A 23363-nucleotide genomic window follows, 5' to 3' on the forward strand; every position below is an offset into this window, starting at 1 on the left:
AACTCACGGCGATCAGTATCAGAAACTTTAAAGGGTTAAACAGTTCCAAGAAGTTGTTTCCTGTTTTCTTTTTTTTTTTTTTATGTTTCACGAGTAACTTTTTTTCATTCTTTTTACCATTTATCACAGTGGGAGACAAGGTAGTAAGGTCCTCGTTCATTATTTAATGGATGTGATCAATATTTAATTTTTAGTCCTCGCTCAGGCTGTTCATGTGACACTGAGATCATGTGATCAATCAGAGCCAATGTGCTGCATGCTGGCAGTTTGATGATGTCACGGAATGTTTCTTGACAGTACTCCTGCTGGTGTATATCATGCTCACACTCTCACTAGCATATGGACTGTCCTGCCTGCCGAAATGTTTGGTGGTATTTCTTGCTCACGTCTGCTCAGAATTGGTGCTGTGTGATAATGCCAGGAGGTGTATTAAGGATAGAGGGTTCAGGGTAACTTAGTGCATCATAACATCATGCCACCAAAGTGACCTGGTCACACAACCCCTTTGGGAGCTAAACATAGAGTGTTAGGAGATTTGCATTGACACTGATATTGGTAAGTGCCCAGAAGGCATTACACTTCATACTGGCTGGCAAAGATGTGACTATATCAGACATTGCACACTACATATAACATGTTTATGTGTCATCTGTTCAATGTATAGTTGTGTGTAGGTGACAGTGAATTCTGCAGAGATAGCTATCCCGTAACGCATTGCAGGCAGTCAGATGTTTGCAGTCATTGTCTAACTGGGCCTAGCTTAACGAATGCTGGTATATGCTTGGTGGTCGTCTCTGCCTTCCTTCCTGTACACCAGTGATCATGAATTGACCCTGCTATACCTACTTGCATCTGGCATGCTTACAGGGGAATGTTGTCCTGCTGTACCTGGCCACGCACCCCTGCCCAGTGCCATAAAGCACAGTCTGTAAGGTCCCGCTAGTTGCATTTATTTTATAACTGTGACAGTCACATGATCCAGGCTTGTCTGATATCCCTGTTACTATAGCAACTACAACGCAGCCTGAAGTAACTTTGCATTGATCAGCAAATATACTGTATCCTTACTGTCTTATAACCATGGCAACACCTGTTTTTTTTGTTTTTGTTTTTTTTTGGCAAACGTACTTTTCTAGTTTCCAAGAAGACACTTTTATATTAATGAGCATTACACTATAGTCTGAATGAAAGGAGAAATATGTTAGTGCAGTAGTACTTTGTATTAAGCATCTTTTGTCAAACAAGCAATCCCCCCCCCCCCCCCCCACAAGAATATTTTTTTTAACATGGGCACATGTACAATATCTTATTATTTCGTCTTTTGTTTTGTGTTAGTGCTTCGTCTTTCTACCAACGCAGGTCAGTGGAAAGAGCCTGCCAGCAAAGTGACCCACGCATTGGTCAATATCAGGTAAGGGTTCTTGTGCATGTGCTCCATGTCGAGGAATTGATGGAGTAATGGCGGTGGATCGGTTGCTTAATGTACAGGTTATATGTGTATATAATGACAAAGTTATCTGTGTTAGAGAGTACAGTATTCTAGATCAGAATTGGGCAGCCCACAGCTAGGTGCAGAGTGGAGAGTCACCCTGGTATGCTTTGTTAGTAAAAGGCTGGGTGTGCTGGGACTCATAGTTCTTCTCCAGCTGCCGAGCCACAGGTTGCATTCCCAAGGTAACCCAGTTTCGGCAGAGTAAGTACAGGACAGGTTGGGCACCTCCTTTCCCTCCCTGATATATCTGTATCATAAAGGAAATAAGCATCACTGGGACAAATTGCTAGAATAATATATACATACGTATTGCCAGTTATATGTATAGCACATATTACGCAGCACTCTACAGTGAATACTTCAGTCATTCACATCAGTCCCTGACCCCGGAGCTTGTGATCTATGGTTAGTATAACATGGACACACACTAGGGTTAATTATTTTGTCTGTAACACGATTGACCCTACCAGTATGTTTTTGGAGTGTGAGAGGAAACCGGAGCACCTGAAGGGAAACCCATGGGGAAAAAAATACTAACAATACACAGATAATTCCTTGATTTGGAATTGAACTCAGGACCCCTGTGCTGTGTGCCAGAAATGTGAACCACTACGCCACCATGGTACATTGTATTTTAGAAAAATAAAATTCAGCTGTGAGACACAAATTGGGTACAGTTCCTCATTGTAATGTGCAGTCTCACCGTTCCGCTTAAACAATTTTTTCCGTTTGTTTTTTTTATCTCTGTCTTTAAACTTTGCAATAAAAGATGAACCAATAGATTTTTCCTGGATGCTGATTGTTCAGGGTGAAGCCTGTATTTATCATTCCCCCGGTACAGGCTCATACAATAAATATTTCCGCTGTTCCAGCAGCTAATGGGAAGTCGATTTTGCAGATAAATAGTCTTTGGGTATCTCTATGAATGATCGCTCAGCATATTGACCAAACCTTCCTGATTACAGTAGTACATATGTTTTGCAGCCACACTGTAGGATAACAAGACAGGAGACCCTACAGAGAAAGAGATCTGTTCCTGATTACAGTAGTACATACGTTTTGCCAGGGCCGTAGCTAGGGTAGTGTGGCCGGTGCCATCGCACAGGGCGCCACAGGTCAGGGGGCGCTGTTTGGGCCTGTCAATTTTCTTTTTATTATCATTCTTGCTTGTAGCTTCCTCTTATTTCATCCCCAGCATCTCCTGGCCTTTCCTATCTCTTCCCTGGCCCTTCCCCATGAGGCCATGGCCCTTTTTTGGGTGCATTATGTCCCTTTGAAAAATGAGGGGGGCGCCAATGCTCTTTCTGGCACAGTGCACCAAAAAGTGTAGTTACGGCTCTGCTTTTTGCAGCCACATTGTAGATCACAAGGCAGGAGACCTTACAGAGAAGAGAGGTCTGTTGCTGATTACAGTAGTATATACGTTTTGCAGCCACATTGTAGATAACAAGGCAGGAGACCTTACAGAGAAGAGAGGTCTGTTCCTGATTACAGTAGTTCATACGTTTTGCAGCCACATTGTAGATAACAAGGCAGGAGACCTTACAGAGAAGAGAGGTCTGTTCCTGAATACAGTAGTACATACGTTTTGCAGCCACATTGTAGATCGCAAGGCAAGAGACCTTACAGAGAAGAGAGGTCTGTTCCTGAATACAGTAGTACATACGTTTTGCAGCCACATTGTAGATCACAAGGCAGGAGACCTTACAGAGAAGAGAGGTCTGTTCCTGATTGCAGTAGTACATACGTTTTGCAGCCACATTGTAGATCACAAGGCAGGAGACCTTACAGAGAAGAGAGGTCTGTTCCTGATTGCAGTAGTACATACGTTTTGCAGCCACATTGTAGATCACAAGGCAGGAGACCTTACAGAGAAGAGAGATCTGTTCCTGATTACAGTAGTACATACGTTTTGCAGCCACATTGTAGATAACAAGGCAGGAGACCTTACAGAGAAGAGAGGTCTGTTCCTGATTACAGTAGTACATATGTTTTGCAGCCACATTGTAGATCACAAGGCAGGAGACCTTACAGAGAAGAGAGGTCTTTTCCTGATTGCAGTAGTACATACGTTTTGCAGCCACATTGTAGATAACAAGGCAGGGAGACCTTACAGAGAAGAGAGGTCTGTTCCTGATTACAGTAGTGTTAAACAATTCGGATAAAACTTGTATAGTAACCTCATTTTTATGCATATCAAAACTAATTTAGATGTGATTTCGTGTTTTCTGTATTCTAAATCAAAGTCCAGTATATAATGACGGCAGTGTTGATATTCTGGCGTAACGCGGTAAATGTTGACGTTATGATTGTCGACATTTGTGAATATGGGTATTTTGCTTGCCGTCCTTATGTCCATGTCGTCATTCTGAACCTGTTTGTATTCTAAATGTTGGCTTTTCATACCACGCCCCTCACGATGAACCAGACTTTTCTTACCCAGAAAGCAGAGCAGCTTATTGGCAATTATGGACATATTATTATAGGGGCAAATGAGCAATTTACTCTGTTCCCACATGTGCCCCAGTATTGGGCTTCCAGGTAATAGAATCTGGGCAGAGGAGGCCATGAATGAATATAATGACCTTTCAGTGAGGGGCGTATCTTTCAATTGAGGTGAGGTAGTTGCATTGAAGCCCGTCATGCCCAATCATTTTTATGTCAATTGGGAGGTTGGTAACCTGCGAATTTGGGCAGCTGCCCCGCACAAGGGACACAATTCAGTTCAGAGCATTACATTACAGTAAGTAAGACGCTGCTTGTTTTTTCTTGCACCATAAATGAGCGCGGTCTCTCCCATCCTGATATCACCTTTTTAGAAGACAGTATTGGTACACTTTCCATTATTAACCGCAGTTTTTTTGCCCTGAGAATGACCCCTGAACGTAAGCGTCTGTCGTCTTGAAATGTGCCAATCAAGCCAGCCAGCCAGCCGAAAGTGACTTTCCTTCTCTAAGATGTGGCTGATCTCTGGGGACATCTCTGCATAGGGAAGGCTGATAAAAGTTTTATTGTATCTCACTGATGGGACCCTGGAAGGTTAATCTTTTTATACAAGACCCGGTTTTATTAGAGGGTTTATGACACGTAGTTGGTTCTTTGAGGTTTTTTTTTTTCTTGCATATTTTGTTCTAGTAAGTGCATACATTATGTCGGAATATTTCTGCACTGCTTATAAAAAGTGTGCGCGGAAAGTTACAAAGTGTGAGATGGATCGGAAAAAAAAATCACACCACTCTAGATATAGGTGTGCATGTGTTAAAGGTAATAGTAGGTGGCGTCATCGTACTGTGATGTCTTGGAAATAACCAGACCTGCATCTGGAGAGTCAGTGTGAACACCTGCTAGGCTGCTCATCGTAAGGTGGCGTGAATTATTGGAGTTCGAACGGGGCATGATGGTGGGTGCCCGATGGATGGGACATTCGATTTCCGAAGTTGTACGGACATTCAACATTCCTCGAGCTACAATGTGACGTGTGTAACGGGTATACCTCATGGAAGGCACCACCACCCACCATGCACAGTGCAGTGGCCGACCACGGGTGCATAATGATTGTGACCAGCCGCATCAGGCCAGAAATGTCCATGATAACAGACAAGCGACAATGGCTCAAATCACATCCACATTCAATGCCGGAGGTACCAGACGCACACCCAGCAGGTCAGTGCAGCGTTCTTTAGCTTCCATGGGATATGGGAGTAGAAGACCCACCAGAGTGTCCCTGTCAACACTACGACACAGAACACAGTGCCTCACTTGGCTGGTGACATCTCTAATTGTACCCAGGAGGACTGGCAACATGTGGCGTGGTTTGATAAGCCATGGTTCCAGTTGTTTCAGGCTGATAATAGGGTTCACGGGCAGATTCCATGAGGCCATGGACCCCAGTTGTCAACAAGACTCCAGGCAGGCTGGTGCTGGTTCCATAATTGTGTGGGGTGTGTTCACGTGGTGTGGGTTGGGTCCGCTGGTCCGCCTGAACACGTCATTGATCGGGTACTGATACGTTGCATTGCCCTTCGTGGACTACAAGGATGGAATATTCCAGGAGAATAATGCACCATGTCATCGGTGAGTGAGAGGGTGGTGATAGAAAGACACAGTGGAGGAGGGCGAAGGAGAGGTGAAGTTTTGGGATAGAAAAGGGGATGAGGGAGAAATAGGTGAGGTGAAAGTTTTGGTGGTAGAGAGAGAGTTGGGAGAGAGGTAAGAAAGAGAGCAGGGTAGTGGGGACAAAGAGAAAAAATAAATCTATAAAAACCAGGCATTACAGCTAGTATAATAATAGTAATCATTTTATTTATATTTGTGCTTTTCTGCAAAAGGACTCCTCCAGACTCTGTACAGAAATCACGAACATAGGACCTCATTCAGAGCCACTCGCTATTTGCCGTCGTTCGTTCAAAAACAAGGGGTGGCTATTCAAATGAACCGTTCGCTCATTGCGGTCTGTTCACGCCTCTAAGTCTGAACGAGCGAGCAAAACTTGCGGTCGATATTTTGAAAAATACGCCCCCTGACCGCTCGCACCATACGTCATGTCCGCTATTTATTAGATTAATCGAGTACATCGAACAGCCTATGAACTGCTCGCTATTCTTGTGGTTGGTTTTTCCTACCGCTATCTTGCGAGCAGTTCTGACTATAAAATAACCCAGTGACGTGGTCAATGACGCTGCTGTTTTAATTATGCACACCCTTAAAACGCCCGTTTTGACCTTTAAGCACGCCTGCGTTCTGAATTCCACTCCCCCGTTTTCAAGCACCTTCCCCTGTTACCACCCACATACGCCTCATTCTGTCACTCAAAGTAGCAGGCATTCGCTATATAGCGAACAAACGATTTTCGGCCGCACTGACTGTTTCGCGCATGCGTATTACAATCCGTACGCATGCGCAGTTGTGCGAACATCGCTCAGTGCGAACGAGCGGCCGCTTACGAGCGGCTCTGAATCAGGCCCTTAATTCAGAGGTTTAGCTTTACAGAAACAATGCACATAAAACAAAGGATTAGATTTGCAGAAAACCAAGCACAGAGTTGTGGCAGCCATTTCGGGTCACAAATTACAAGGCTCATTTATCCTGCCCACGAAGTTACCATACGAGGCAGCCATCTTGGACGCACTACATAGGTTTCACTGGACGGAATAGGCCATTCATGGACGAGACAACACATAATAGGGGTACGACAGAATACTTAAGTGAGATACACAATTCTGATTACAAAATCATCAGAACCATTCATTGTTCATCGTACACACTAGAGCACCAGGTGAGGCAGCCATCTTGGGTGCACTACACAGGTTGCAGTGTGTGTGAGACTAGCAGTACATGGAAGTAAGACACCATGGGAAACATAGAAAATAACCAATGATAACCACTGAATAAATAGTTCCACAGGTTGTTCATCCTGCCCGTAGCAGTACCAGATAGGAGCACTAGATAGGATACAGTGGTCAGGATGAGCAATCTGTAGTGTAATTTACAGTGGGGACTCTCAGATTATAAATTGGGGGGGGGGGGGGACGTGCAATTGCTACCAATGTGCACAATAGTCTACTTTCCTCAGCAAAGTCATCTAGTGGTATCTCAAGCACACATTAGGAATTCTGAATATTTGTCATGATGCTTGCCCAATGTGCACAATATAACTCACCGTATGGTTCCGCTGTGGGTAAATCTGCCGTTTTCAGGGTGATCGCTCCAATATCACCTCCTGTTCCATCCAAATGATGGCCTATTTCAAGTATTCATGTCAAGCAGAAGTCCCTCACTCCAGTAACTTGTGGACCCTAATATTGTACATCTGAATCTGGCAAAAATGATTCTGGTCACTTTTAAGCTGAGTTGCCGTTTAATTCATTCAGTCAATTCCTGCCTGTTTGACTTTGGCATGGCAGAATAACGGAGCTGGTCCGCTGGTAGTTTACATAGCTCACAGCCTCCCACAGCTGATTTGTAAATCTTGTCAAGTGTCAGAATCAGTCAATGAGATTGTTCACTGAGCGATGTTCTGCAATTATTGAGCGCAGCTTGTCGGTAGGAATCTGCACCTAACTGTGTAATTAAAGCGCACTCATTCCAGGTTCATGGCTGCAGGATAAATGGCTCTCTTGCGTTCTCACTGTTTTCTGAAGTAAAGTAAACTTTAGGTACAGAATACAAAGTTACAAGGAAGAAGTTCTTAAGGAACCAGGGCTGTAACGAGGGATGTGCCAGCGGTGCTGCCGCTGAGGGCAGCACCATTACTTATTTCCTCCTGTGCCTGCCATACGATAATTATATCCATGTGTATGTCTGTAATTCAAAGGTTCCATTATATTATCATGTTACCCAATTATTTTATACACATATAGGACCTCATTCAGAGTTGGTCGTTGCGGCCGCATGGTCGTACGGGAAAAGGGGCCGGATATGCAAATGATGCACTAAGATCGGATCGGTAGCTGACCGACCAAGGGGAAGAAGCGGCCGGAAGTCAAAAAAATACGCCCCCTTCTCGTACGCATTACACGTCCTCTCCGGGCGTATAAGGATTAATCAAGACCATCGGAACTGGTCGTAGAGCTTAAGGTTGACCATCCCCTCTCTTAAGCTCTACGATCATGTCAGTGTAAAAACCTCCCATGTCACGTGTGCTATGACACTACTTTAATTATGCACTCCCATAAAATGCCGTTCGCATAATTAGGCACGCCTGCGTTCGGATCTCCACTCCCCCGTTTTCAAGCACCTTCCCCTGTTACCACCCACAAACGCCTCATCCTGTCACTCAAACTACCGACCTGGCTGTGTTCAAGGAGAGAGAAATTTCTGATCGTAGCAGCTAGTTTGCGCACACGCATTGCGAACTTTACGCATGCGCAGTTTAGCGAACATCGGTGGCGTACGACCGTGCGGCCGCTACGACCGACTCTGAATGAGGTCCATATTCCTTTTATTGCATCACATAAAGTATTAGCTTGTCATTCCTATACAGCTATATCCTAGTATCACAGTCTAGCACAGCGATATAATAATACTTTTACCAGTATCACCCTCCCATAATTCTGGTGCTGTATAACCATTCCGGTTGCATATTACAATCTCGCAAACCGTCCCATATACAGTGCCTGAGATAATCTGATCTTATTTCTCCTTAATTTATGATGGGGAGGTGGAGAAAGTAGAGAACAGGATACTTACCTACTTGCTAGGGTTCCCAGCAGTAGGGCCCAGGCTTTCTAAGGCTGGGCCCAAAACTCCCATTATCCTCCTGGTCCCATGGTGCATTACCACACACATGTACGCATGCACCATCTAGTCTCACACGTGTCGAGGTCTGTATTGAGCTTGCATGCTCCCGACACCTGTGCAGGCAGTGACATTGCAGGAGGGGGAAGCAGAGGAACATTGGGCAGAAGACGGGTACAGTCCGCCCCTCTCTAGGGTTGTGTTTAAGCAGGATTAGTGGAAATTGGGGATAGTTCGTTATTATGAGTGTGTTAAATGAACAGTGAACCCTACAGTCTTTTCTAGAAGGTCATAAAAGACAATCATTCTGGGCCGTATTCAATTAGAGGCGAAAAGTTTCCGCGGATTCGGACTTTCCGTCTGTTTTCAGAGTATCTCCATATTCAATTCCAGGACGATTTCGCCTAAACTCAAAACAAGAATCTCCTATGAATAGCAGGTGATAATAAGGGCAACATTTTTATTTTGGGGTGCAAATGTGGGGAAGAGTCTTGAGATTTAAAAAAAAAAAATATATGAAAAGCTCCCCAAAAAAGTACTTTAAATTTTTGGGATGAAAAAGTAAAAAGTGGGGGGACAAGCCTAAAAACTAGCAAAATAGACTTCTTCTTGGGGGTCTGCGAGGATGGGTCAAGTGTTTTGGGGGATTGCAGGCGCATGTAGCAGGTGCGTCTTTTTGAAACAAAATTTAAAAGTTCACTTTAGAAACATTTAAATATGCTAGCACCCATTTTCAAGTACCCCAAATTTAACTGGACTCCTTATTTTCACAAAAAAATACAGCTTTATGCCGTTCTTCACCACTTGTGCAAAGACGCTAATAAGAAGCTATTTGAACTACTTAAGTGCCCCAAACACTTTTATTAGGGGTACTAGTACACATGTACATTGGTGCATCTGTTTTTGGGGTACAGACTGACTTCCCCACTTCTGACAGTACTTTCCGCCTGTTCCGCATTCACCGCTTTTCGTTTTCACGTGGTTTGGAATTGAATAGGGCGTAAAGCGGGGGCGCGCACAAAAAGTTTTCACCTCTGATACAGGCGACGGAGGCGGAAAGTCAGGCAGGCGAAACCTTTCCTACTTTTCGCCTCTAATTGAATACGGGCCTAAGAGCCATTTATTACTTAGGGTTTTGTGGCCATTTTGGGGGAAGTGCATGTAATTCTGGCCACCATGGCCCCCGGTTGATGGGAGGAGTCGGCCTGATTGGGTTACCCCAGGAAGAGTGTGCCTAGCACTAATATGTAACAGCGAGACCTTGTGTTGTGGGAATCAATGTGAATGAGATGGATTGGGGAGGAAGCCGCTCCTGCTGGGGAGACTTTCCCTGCCGAAGCTCTATCAGCCGCTCCTCTCGCCACAAACCACACGGGTAATGATGCGCGTTTCACACCTTCCAATTGCCAGAAAGGACTTTGTCCGGTGTAATAGAAATCGTGAAACCTACAAAACTGCCCCTTGTTATAAAGACCATCCCGCTGTCACTCAGGATAGAGAACAGACAAGCGTACAAGCCAAGCACAGCTCTAGTAGCTTGGATTTCAAAGCCGCATTTTTACAGTTCCCAGTATGCGCGGTTAACGGCGTATCCGCCCACCTGTAAGTGTAGGCACAGTATAGTGGTATTGCCATAGACCTGACAGGCGGCTGTGCACCTTGTGCAGCTGTCAGGAAGCATTGCTGCTCTGCAGACTTTCTGCTTGGAAAATGAGCCTTTCTGACCTATTTGTACTGTGCAGCAGTGTACGCAGCATCTCCGTCTCCGGATTATATAACAAGGACTTTGATTAATAGGCAGCGTAAAGCCTCTCCCTTATCATGTGCTGGGGTTTCTTTCAGTGTTTCAGTACTGTAGCACTCGCTCTGAGTTTACCAGGACAGGTCCAATAGGTACTCACCGAGGCCAGCAATCCATAGGTTCTTGCAGTCTCCTCAATTAAACCTGATCAGATGAGATTGCTATTGTGTATAATGAATCCAGCGATGGGCTGCCTGCAGCTCCCCCTGCTTTGTTTTCCTGTTTGCGTGTTTAAAAGGCCTGCTGATCTGTTATTACACCTAGACAGGGGCGTAGCCAGAACTTTGTGGACCCCATAACAAAATTTTGAAGGGGACCTTGTCTCCAGTGCTTTTAGAGAAACGCCTCTCTGCAGTTGTTGTTCATTTTATTAACCATAGTGGTGCCCTAGTTCATCTTATGCCCCATAGTAGTGCCCTAGTTCATCTTATGCCCGATAGTAGTGCCCTAGTTCATCTTATGCCCCATAGTAGTGCCCTAGTTCATCTTATGCCCCATAGTAGTGCCCTAGTTCATCTTATGCCCCATAGTAGTGCCCTAGTTCACATTATTCAACACAGTACATATTATGCTACACTGTAGTGTCCCCAGTACATATTATGCCGCACTGTAGTGTCCCCAGTACATATTATGCCGCACTGTAGTGCCCCCAGTACATATTATGCCGCACTGTAGTGCCCCCAGGACATATTATGCCGCACTGTAGTGCCCCCAGTACATATGCCGCACTGTAGTGCCCCCAGTACATATGCCGCACTGTAGTGCCCCCAGTACATATAATGCCGCACTGTAGTGCCCCCAGTACATATAATGCCACACTGTAGTGCCCCCAGTACATATAATGCCACACTGTAGTGCCCCAGTTTGTATTGGTAGACAACTCTATGACCTGGGTGCAAGTGAACCCGAGTCCCTTACACCCATGCACATAGATTTTATTTGCTACCCTTTTGAAAGATAGCTGCTCTCCCAATCCATCCCCAGAGGTGTGTCAAACGACCTGTCCCTGCTTACATTGAAGAGCACCATTGAGTGTTTTTGTGTTGTTGGTAGAATCCAATATTCTAATAGGATGTTTAGTCAGAACTTGTATTTTGTAGAGAACTTCTAGTCTGGACTCTACAACATGGCCTTCAGTGGGAATAAGAATCTTGGAAAGTGTAAACATTGGCTCGTCTCCCAGTAGGGAGACCATAACTGTGGGGGGTGAACCAGTGTACAGCACCAGTACCCAGTGCAGCCACTGAGACGTGAGGGAACAAAATGGCTGCTGACACTGTATGAGGGGATGGATTTATTTTCATTAGCCGGGAGGCAACCATAATACAACATTTGTGAAATGACGTGGACGTCGCTGCCTGTATATACATTTGAAAAACTCATTACTGAAGTCGAAACCAAAGTTATATCAGATTTCTTATCACTTGTCATTTTTTTTACTGCGCCAAACTTATTAATGCATTTGTGTTTCCGTATATTATTCTTCCTTGCCAATGTAAGGAGATTACCCTTATCCCATAAAGCTGTTTCCATTTCTATCTTATTGTAATGCTTGTACTGTAAGTTTTTGGCAATTGAAATGGGATTCAGGGTGCAATTCCTATTTAATGAGGGGTTTTTTTGTATGTTTTTTTTAAGCTGTTGTCAACAGTCTGCGTAATGTAAGGTTCTAGTTTGATAACGAGTAGATCGTCTACCTTCATCCTATTCTCTTGTGTTTCAGGATTTTGTGAGATTATTAGTATCAATGTAGTGGATCTCCACATAACATGCCTCCCAACTAATTAGATTCGGAAGGAAAGTCCCTTTTTGAGGGAGGTATGTTGATTCATTATACCTCTCCTTCCCACCAAAAAAAAAAGTGATTTGTGTAAGTGAGTTCAGGCTGCATGTGACAGGGACAGTGACATAATGTGAGGAGGGGAAAGGAGGCAGCACCAGCCACAGACTGAGAGTTATATAGTGGAAGGAGCAGGGTCCCCCAGCAGCACAGAGTATATCAGGAGATGAGTGATGTGTTGGTGAGCAGGGCTGGATTAACAATGGGGCCCACAGGACCAGTTCAGTGCACAGTGTTGACAGGAAAAAATAAAATTTTCTGTCACCACCACAACATTCTGACGCTCCGTTCATTCTACCTGCCGCCAGAATTATTACCCATTCGACCCCTCCCTGCCGGGTAACCGAAGCCCTGCCTACCCGCGGGCCTGCTTGATGCTCCGCCCCTAGGCCGTCTGAAACTCTGTCCTAATGGTGCGTACACGTGGTACGACTTTCATGAGCGATAACGATATTGGTCACTTTTTTTGCAGTCACCAACCTGAGAACGACCAACGATACGCCCTACATGGACGATAAAGATATCATCGTCCATGCATGCAGGCCAACTTGGACGATATTGTCAACTTTGCTTGTTCAGAGATGTGGCAGGATGACTTCACTGATAAAGATATCTTTCAAGTCGTTTGTGGTACAGATCGTACCGTGTGTATGCACCATAAGTCTCAATAGTTAATCTTCACCCCTAGTTACGCTAAGCCCTACCCCTTAGGTTGTCCAAAGCTGTATTCCCAGGGTTCCCTAAAGCTCCGCCTGCAGGGCTTCTGAAGTCCCACCCATTCACTCCTTATTCCTCGGCAACTGTGTTGGCACAATGGCACGGCAGCCAGACTCAGGCAGCGGTACTGAAATTGTGAGAAAGTGAAGAAAACTGGAACCCGCAGAGGCTGAGCTGCACAGGAGGGGTGGTATCTGTTGTGTCCGGCTGTGAATATAACCAACAAGCATAACCAGAGGTCAGTGTATTACCTAGAACCTGTGTGTGTGTGTGTGTATGTATGTATGTATGTATGTGTGTGTGTGTGTGTGTGTGTGTGTGTATATATATATATATATATATATATATATATATATATATATATACACACACACACACAGTATGTATATATGCGTATATCTGTATATGCAGTATACATATATATGTGTGTGTGTATATATGTATAATGTATATACTGTATGCATATATGTACTGTGTATGTATATATATATATATATATATGTATGTGTGTGTATATATATATATATATATATATATATATATATATATATATAGTATGTGTGCGCATCTAACGAGGACCAATGCTTGTCATCGAATAGACCAGAGTTGGGAGTTTAAGGGGTGGCGAGCTATATTGAAGGCTTCCCCTCCCCCATATTGTGTACCACAGGACGTGCTGCGCTTTGTGATGTCAGCACACAGAGGCAGAGTAGCAAGGCCTGGATTAAGCTTTGTGATGTCAGCACACAGAGGCAGAGTAGCAAGGCCTGGATTAAGCTTTGTGATGTCAGCACACAGAGGCAGAGTAGCAAGGCCTGGATTAAGCTTTGTGATGTCAGCACACAGAGGCAGAGTAGCAAGGCCTGGATTAAGCTTTGTGATGTCAGCACACAGAGGCAGAGTAGCAAGGCCTGGATTAAGCTTTGTGATGTCAGCACACAGAGGCAGAGTAGCAAGGCCTGGATTAAGCTTTGTGGGGGCCTCAGGATAACTAGCTCGTGGGTCTACTGTGTCACAGCGCAAGCAGGTCCCACACGATACTGCACTGTCACACTGTGCGCTGGACCTCGGAGCCGGTGTGCCGCCGTAGGGAATATGTGTGACGGCTCTCCATGTGTGGCCCCCTCCATTCAGCCGTGAATTCGGCATTGCAGAGCAGCTCCATCCAGCCGGCGTCCTCACGACTGACCGAGACCGGACACTTAAGAGAGTTGAGATTGAGGAGATGAGCTCTAATTCTAGTCAGGTTTTGTTTGTGTGGTCTGGAGGGGATATTTATGTATTTATATTTATGTCATATTTACCGACTTTATGGATGCCCCCTCTGGGTGTGAGCAGCCAGGCCGGCACAGCAGGGCGTATGGTACGCGTAGATAGGCGGTGCAGGGGACATGGCGCAATCGCATCATTGTGACCCCGTCTCACGGTACAATGTCAAGATTACAAGCATTGAAAATTAGGGGGCATGGATACAACGACGCAATTCAACGCAAATTGTATAATCGGCCACCTGGACTGCCCACTTTACTCTGGAAGTAGGTGGTGCCGGGTGGATGTGGGCAGCAGCAGCAGCTCCGGACCAGGAGACTTGAATACGTGGGAGCACCACCTGATATTCGGGGAGCCTCCCAGCGATTCCGGGAGAATAGACAAGTATGGGAATGGAGGCAGCAGGAAGCCACAGACTGAGAGTTATATAGTGGAAGGAGCAGGGTCCCCCAGCAGCGCAAAGATTATAAGGAGATGAGTGATGTGTTAGCTAGGACAGGGCTGTATGTGACAGGGACAGTAACATGTAATGGAGGCAGCAGGAAGCCATAGACAGACCGTTATATAATGGGAGGAGCAGGATCCCAGCAGCACAGAGTATATCAGGACAGTGACGTGTGAGGAAGGGAACGAATGAAGCAGGAAAACTGACAGAGTAACTATAGATAGTGGAAGGTGCTGGTTTTTCAGTGGTAATGTGAAATCTTAGTCACAGAATGCAGGATGATGGCGGTGTCAGAAGCATTTCTGTACAAACAATGGTCAGCTCTTGTACACCGTACCGTACTTGCCTACTTTTAAAAAAGCGTATTAGGGAGACAGTGAAAGCATCACCTATATGCACGGCGCTGAAGAGAGCTCCGTCTGAGAGGTGTCATATAAAGTTGACTTGTCCAAATGTAAATGAGCCCCTGATCACACATCACCTGTGATCTGTCACACATCCTGGTAGCACAGACGCTCATGTAGCCATCAGTGTGCTGGAGGACAGTGGCCATTTTCTTGTAGTCCACATCCTACTTATTCTCCACAGTGTTTTCCCCATGCAGAGCGGAGAGTGATGACATCATGACCGTGTTTTACCCACAGAGAAAGTGCGTCAGAGGCGGACGAAGTAGCGCCTGCGACTTCACTACTGCGTCTTTATGTTAATGCTGCGGCCAATGAACGTCCTATTGAGACAGGCAGCGGCACAAATCCGCCGATGTGCGTACAAAGACGCACTTTCAGGTGACCTTCGGTCGCGCTACCGGACATTGATTCTGCCTTTGGCAGGCGCAGATTGTCTGAGGGACCGCGGCTGCCTGTGTCTTTAGACGCAGTCACTGACACACCCACCGCACGCCCCCTTGTTAGCCAACCCTCCAGTTACCAACCAGAAACACGTATTGAAATTGCATGGATCCCCATGCACTTTCGATTTGCGTCTTCCGGCGGTAACCATCGGGACGCATGCCCAGTGCCTCTCAGACGCATGCGCAGAGGAAAAACTCTTCAGGGAGATCACCGTAATGTCACAGTTTGCCTGATTCGGAGATGGACGCAATGCCGGTGTCTGGCGCAGTTTTGCACAATATTTTTCGCCATTGCACATGCGTCATAGCCGGTGATGGATTAGTGACGACAGTCGCAGAAAGGATTTATTCGCAAAGTGAGTGACTGGTAGTCAATGATTGGGAGAGGTATCGGGGGTGGTTAGAAAAAAAATGCAGGTGTGTGGGCGCAGTTTTCTGGGGACCCTAGTGAGAGCCTTTGTGAATTTTTTTCTCCGCTGCAGAGGCCCCGGCGTCTTGTGAGAGCCGCACTGTCTGAGACAACATATGTTCACTCAGAAGTTCTATGTGTGACTGAAGTTTCCGATGTTCCCGCCTTTGATTGTGAGCGGCCGATGGCAGGCGACAAAGGCGGATGTTTCAGTGCACAAGACGGCAATGAGTCATTTGTATATTTTTGCAAATCCACTGCGTACGGAAATACATTCTTAAGGCTCTGAGTCTCCCTGACAAATATGTTGTACACGTGTGCTGGAAAAATACGTAGTAATGCATTAAAACTCATTTATATCATGCATTACACTTCTACCAAATCAATTGGAATTTTAATTGCAGTTTTTTAATATGTGTTAATAAAATAGGTCCTACTGCATTGTAAAATGTTAAATGTTGCACTGTAATTTCGCAGTGGTGAGAAAAAAAAAAGCCTTCCTCCTATTTTTAATGCGTCTTTCAGGCGTTGGCAGACAAAAGCGCATTAACCTCATAATCAAGATTTCTTTTCATTTTTTTTTAAATCTTAATTCCATCTTTGGTGCCAGGAGAAAGAATTCCGCTAAGCGTCAGTGTGTCTGTGATTGTGATCTCTTAGGTGTCTCTGCTTTGCTAACCTTGATTGCTCCTCTCTGAACCACCAATATCCTACATTCAGTGCTTTGTTACATTGTATACACAAGAATCCCAGCGTTGCATTAATGGCCTAAATCCTGATTATAAACCACTGGGCTGCTGTGATTGGGGCACGCGTGCTGCAAGTTACGTCCTATCATACTTTGTAAAGCATGTCATAAACAATTTTCATAGTGTCCTCTTTAAAGATAGTCTAAAGTCTTTATAGAATTAAAATTTGTATGGAATTTTTTTGATCACAAATTGATGGTATACAATCGGGAAACCGGCTGCCTTAATACCGGCAGCCGGCTTCCCGACTGTCATATCCCGGCGAGGGTGAAATGCCAGGGGTCTATATCTAGACGCCTGTCATTTCCCCGACGCCGGGCGCCACGAGCGAACAGCCGCGGGGGGGGTGGGGGGCAGGGTTAGGTTTAGGGCACCCGGGGGGGACTTAGGGTTAGGCACCCCCCGGGAGGGTTAGAGTTAGGCTAGGGGAAGGGAGGGTTAGTGTTAGGCACCCCCCCCGGGGGACTTAGGGTTAGGCACCCCCCCGGGGGACTTAGGTTTAGGCAGCGGGGAAGGAGGGGGTTAGGCACTTGGGGAGGTTAGGGTTAGGCACCCCTAAGGAGTGTTAGGGGGTTAGGTTAGTTTATACTTACCTTAGGGACGATCGGGATTTCCAGCGCTGTCGGGCTTCCGTTGCCGGGCTCTGCTGATCTGTCGGGCTGCCGCTGCCAGGAATCAAACTGCTGGCTATGCAGCAGCCGGGATTCCATACCGATTCCCAAACTGATAGATGTACTGTATTTGAGGTGTGTAGTTCTGTATTCCTAGTTATGCCATAATTCGGCAGAAGGCATTGTATATATTCCCCATCCCATCACGCCAGTTACTTACCCTTCACAGAGGTGAAATTCTATAAACATGGCCTAAAGTAAAGCCATTTCTGCTTTGTGACGGCGTTTGTTCAGTGTGATTGGGTAAATCCTTATAAATTATTCTTGGTAAATAAGCAAAGCCGTATATTTATCATCATCTAATGAACTGCCTGCAGCCACGGTGTTCGGTAATAGGCGATATATATACTAGGGCTTTGTACCTGATGGAGCTTTCGCTCTCAGTTTTTCCATTTCAGGCTGGTGGATCTCTAAGGGACAACATTGTATTTAGCTGCACAAATCATGGAGCAAATTGGAAAACAAGATAGAGTAGTACAATTTATGTGATGTGTTTGGTTCCGTGATCCGTTTAGGCTAAATGTCACGCTAAAAACACGCCTTGTTTGAAAAGTTAAGGCTGCCATCCGAGAAGACCCATTAAATGCCGGCTGCTTACTATTTACTTTTCCAGCCACGATATAAATGTGAAGGAAAAATAGTTTTCTTTGTATAACGTCTGTGTCCCGCTACCTGTTGTGGATCTACAAGTCCCAGTACCGTACTTTACAGCTGGAGCCACAGGTTACTTCCCTAAATGTCTCTTTCTCTGTATAGGGCACGTTCTGGCCAGGAAGCTATTGTGAAACCATGGTCCCAATTACATAAGCACCTGGCTCACTGTACCTGAATAAGATACTGGGCATTAGGAGGATTTGCGTGGTTATTAGACATAACAAAGGATCTGCAGGAACACCAATACCTGCAGATGGGATTACTGTAGCTTTATACAGTATGTTTTTGTGTTCTGTAGTTTTTCCATTAAATAGAGAACAGTGGGCCTGATTCAGAGGCGCTCACTGTTTGCGAGCGCTCGCTCTGAATCAGGGCGAGGATTTTTATTTATTTTTCTCCTGCCCGCTCGCTAAGCTGTGGGTGCCCACCCACAGCTTGTGCGAGCGTCCTGGAGATGGTTGCGATTATCGCAACCATCGGCATTGCGAAGAGACCCTAAGGTAGGGTCTCAGTACTCGCAATGCCGAGTGGACTTGCTGATCTAATAGAGCAGGAAGTCCACTACTGACATCACGAGTGATGTCAGTAGGGCCGCCCACAAACGTCAGGCATTCCTTCGGGAACGCCTCCGTTTGTGTAGCCACCCCCCCTACCCGCCTACAACACGGGGCGAGCTGTCGATCAACATCGACAGCCGGCCCGTTTTGTTGCGAGCCCCGGAGCGAGTGAAGTTCTCACTCACTACGGGGCTTGCGCGTGTGTACTGGGCCACCATCGACCAGCGCTCGCGAGGCGGTCTGAATTAGGCCCTGTGTGTGTTTACTGGAGACAGTGGGCTGGTGTTTTTATTACGCCACCCGTCGCTGCTATCACTTAGATGGTTTAATGAGGTCCCAGAACTGTCCTAATGGGTACGGATATGGTACTGGTGGGGCATTGAGAAAAGCAGGAGAGGTCACACATCCACCCCCTATGCCCAAAGCTAAAGACTGGCTATGAGGCACAGGATGCATGGCGTGACTTTTCCCAAATTTAGCATCTTATTTGCATCATAGCCACATACAAAGCTGCCTATAGTCTACTAGGCTCACCCGTATCCGACCTCTGGCTTGTTTACCTTTGTACCCAGGTTAGCAGATGAATACACGATATCACCAGTGTCAGAGTGCCTGTGCATTGTGATTGTTACATTAGCGATGCAAATAAGATGCATTATTTTGGGAAAAATTGTGTAGCAAGATACATGGCTCTGCTTACTGCGGCTTCCAATTAGCAGCGCTAAAGTACCGCTGCTAATGGATCGCCACTGGGCTATCCCGACGCCGGCACTTATTGTGGATTTTTTTTTCAGCACCTGATGTGTCCCAAAAAATAATCCACGAAAGGTGCCGTTTTCTCACCACTGAAATGGCGAAAACACATAAGATCCGTGATAAGCTCACAGACCTTATGTGTTTTCGGGAGAAATATCCTATTATTTCGTCCGAAATAATAGGATAAGGGTAAAAAAAAAACATCGGCGAAAAACGGGGATAATCTGCAAAAATTGTCTGTTTTTCACCGATCGTGGCTAATTGGAAACCCCTCATAGTCGCAAAGTCCGTGGCACACCAAATAGCCCCGTTTGAGGATAGGTGTATGTGGCAACTTATGTACATTATATAAATACAGATTTACGAAGATACTAAAAACAAGTTTTGTGCACCTATGACATGAAAACCATTTCTCACTAGAAACCCATAACTACAATGGTATCTGAAGGTTACAGTACACTGCAGCTCAGCGTACAGGACACGAGGGGCCTCCTAACTTTATGCTACAGATGTGTCCTCTGACACCTAGCCTCAATACGCCGTGCGACGCAAGATGCCGGACGTGAGTGAGCCGCCAGGTCCTGTGCGACTCTGCTTGTACCGAGCGTCTTTTTTTGCCTAAAATTGCGTCCTTGAATATCTGTGTGCAACTGAGGGTCTCATTCGGACCCACTCGCAATCGCCTATGCGCTCGCAAGCTGGTCGATGTTGAGGCCCTGCGCACGCGCAGCGGCCGCACTGGGCGTGCGCAAGCCCCGGAGAGAGAGAGAAATTCTCTTGCTCCGGGACTCACTACAAAAGGGGCGGCTGTCGATGGTGATCGACAGCTCGCCCCGTTTTGTAGGCGGGGCGGGGGGTGGCTACACAAACGGAGGCGTTTCCGACAGAATGCCTGCCGTTTGGGGGCGGCCCCACTGACATCACTCGTGATGTCAGTGGTGAGCTTCCGGCTCTAATAGAGCCGAAAGCTCACTGGGACTTGCGGTAGACGAGACCCTACCACAAGGGTCTCGTCGCAAGCCCCGATGGTCGCGATGGTCTTGACCATCGCGACCATCACCCTGGCCGCTCGTTAAAGCTGTGGGTGGTCACCCACAGCCTAGCGAGTGGCCAGGAGGCCGGCTCAGACCTTAGAAGCGGCCGCCCTCATTCAGAGCGAGCACTCGCATATTGCGAGCGGCTCTGAATGAGGTCCTGAGTGTGGAAACAAAGCCCAAAGCGGCGGCTGCATCCTAGCACTTCATATACAGATACAGACTCGCACAGATATACAAGTGTCTCATAGCAAATGAATCAGCGCAGTCTCCTGGTGCGTCTTGGTTGCATGGAATAGCGACTTAGATACATTTTCAGGCAAAAAAAAAGATGCTAGGCACAAACAGTCGCACGGGACCTGGCGCACAGAGAAGACATAGCTGCAGTAACAGTATAAGGACACAAGTTTTTCCAGTGCTATAAAAGTCTCAATCCAGTTTTATCCCATCTTTCTGCCATTTCCTTCATAATGATCAGTTGGTTTTGTGAAACGGAGGCGCCTTTCAACGCACAAACATTATTTCCTGGATTTTTATTACAATAATGTCACGTCATGAATCTGTGTTGTGAGCAGTCATTTGTTTCTTTGTTTTGTTGATTCATTGGTTGCAGAAAGGAAATGTATCGTAAGAAAAAAACAAAAACAAATGTGTGTTTTTGCTTCATGATACACATAATTGTATTTGCCTGATTATGAAGATATTTATTATGTCATTGTCTGTCTGCAGAAAAAGAAAGCAGTCTGTTGTGACATTCATTTTAGCTTTACGTATTCTGTTGAGGTCTTGAGAGCGTAAAAATGTCAACGGTTTAGAGCCTCCGAATAATTCTGCAAAGCCGGAAGCCATACGTAAAGTCAGGAACACGTTGGGGGGGTGTATGTAATAGCCTGCGAGTGGCACTTAGGGCCTGATTCAGACCCGTTCTCTAGGCTGCGTTCGCACGCAGCTGTCCGTAGCCAAAGTATGCAAATTCCACGATCGCTAGCAAGACATTAGCACGCCCACTACGTCTTGCCGTGCGATTGCGGTGTGTATTTAGACGCCCACCAGCCTGTCACAAGACGCCCACTTTCCCTTAGTAACACACGTCATCTCCAGGAAGTGTATTAAGCAATCAGTAACATCGAGTAAGATCAGACCCGTACGCAGCACTTGTGGCTGACCATACCCTACCGCAAGCACTGCGAGTGCTGCTTCAGCCACGTGACGTGTATGCTGACTATGCGTCTTCATTATGCACTCCCCTGAAATGGCGTTCAGACGCACAGACATGCCGTGTTCGCACCACCACACCCCCGTTACCAATTTCACCACCCACAAACGGCACGTCCTGTCACTCATGCTTGCGGTGCGCCTGTGTACTGGCTGCGAACGCTTCCTGATCGCACGGTGTAGTTCACGCACTGCGTCTTGCACGCATGCGCAGATTGCAAACATCGGCAGGCTATGTGCGAACGGGTCTGAATCAGGCCCTTAGCGCGAGCTGTCAGTCATTTAGCCACTAGGTTTAAAGCAGTAATTCTTTAAATGGCAAAAGCAAGTTGGTTTTGCCTTTTAAAAAGTGGATAGGATTTAAAGCGGAACTTTTATGCAAATTAAAAGACAGATTTCAGCCTTATCAGAAGCACTAAGGAAAAGCAGGAAATCCCTCAACATTTATGCTTGTATATAAAGATATTTAGATTGCTAACCAATGTATTCAGCCTAATATTGCCGTCTCGTCACCTTTTAACATACAGTAGGTCAATAATACCCCTATCACCCGTGGAAATTCCCAGGTTTTAGTCTGAGACCCCCATTCACACTACACCAAAACCCGGGAAATTCCAGTGTCGGATATGTTCACACTGAACCCGGGTCTGCCCTGGAACTTGGTGTGGATTTAAAGGGGACCTTTTTTTATTTTTTCTGTTTACAGTAATGACATAATATATAAAATTGCATTTTTAGAGTAAAGGCCACAAAGTTTGTTTACAATGTTTTTTTTTATTGAAAACCAATATATTTTTACATTACAATATAAGATAATTATGAATATAGCCTCTAGAAAGTTTTGGTCTATACAAAAACAACATTTTCACATAAAGTTAAACATAAAATAATACACAAATTAATTTGCTCCCCAGTCATGTGGTCCGGGTGACTGCAGTTGATGTCATCTGCTGGTGCACGGAACAACCAATGAGAACGTTTTCTTAAAAACCTGGGTTGGATGCGTTCACACTAGAGGCTACCCGGGTTGCACCTGGGAGAAACCCTGGAACAGAGCAGGGTCATGGACCCGGACGTCTCTGTTCATACATAGCAAAAACCCGGGTTGATGCACGTTCATGTCCAAACCTGGGATTTTGATGTATGTGTGAAAGGAGTATGTTATGCAGTTTAAAAAAGAAAATGCCATTTGGGATTAGAACCTGACTGCGCTGTAAATGTTCTTTATAATCTCGTTCTTGTGCTACTGCCAAAGTTTTACAGGTTAATGCCAAAATAGCATGTGAAGCCTTGATCCCCTTAGAACAGTGGTTCTCAACTCCAATGAAGAGGTCATGTTTTCAGGATTTCTTTCTGTGAAAGAAAGTGGGATAATTGTTCACCCAGCTAAATAGAAGAACTCGCCTGTGTATGATTAAAGAAATCCTGAAAACAGGAGCTGCTGAGGGTACTTGAGGATTGGAGATAAGAACTGTTGTTTAGAGACAAGGCCCTGTAAATGCCAAGAAGTATAAAGCTGCTATGATAGATTGCGCCATCCTATGGTGAAGCCTACATACCCTGATGCCCCATCCCTAGTTGCCAACGATGCCTGGTTTTCATAGGCAGGTCTCAGCTGTTACAGAGTTGTCCCTATTTTTCAAAACTAACTTGCAGTACAGTTCCATT

The 23363-nt window shown here is 45.7% G+C and overlaps 1 protein-coding gene across 5 annotated transcripts in view; it reads left to right on the top strand.

Moving 5' to 3' along the window:
* Positions 1-23363, top strand: part of ARMH3 (armadillo like helical domain containing 3) — a 154842-nt gene that overhangs the window by 111959 nt on the left and 19520 nt on the right. For all 5 annotated transcript variants that reach the window (XM_088449983.1, XM_088449982.1, XM_088449984.1 and 2 more), the window contains one exon: positions 1336-1411. In XM_088449983.1, coding sequence (XP_088306109.1) covers positions 1336-1411 — 76 coding nt within the window. The remainder of the gene's footprint in view (positions 1-1335; positions 1412-23363) is intronic.

Source organism: Taudactylus pleione, unplaced genomic scaffold (assembly GCF_031769625.1).
Source record: "Taudactylus pleione unplaced genomic scaffold, aTauple2 ptg000502l, whole genome shotgun sequence".
NCBI classification, from domain to species: domain Eukaryota; kingdom Metazoa; phylum Chordata; class Amphibia; order Anura; family Myobatrachidae; genus Taudactylus; species Taudactylus pleione.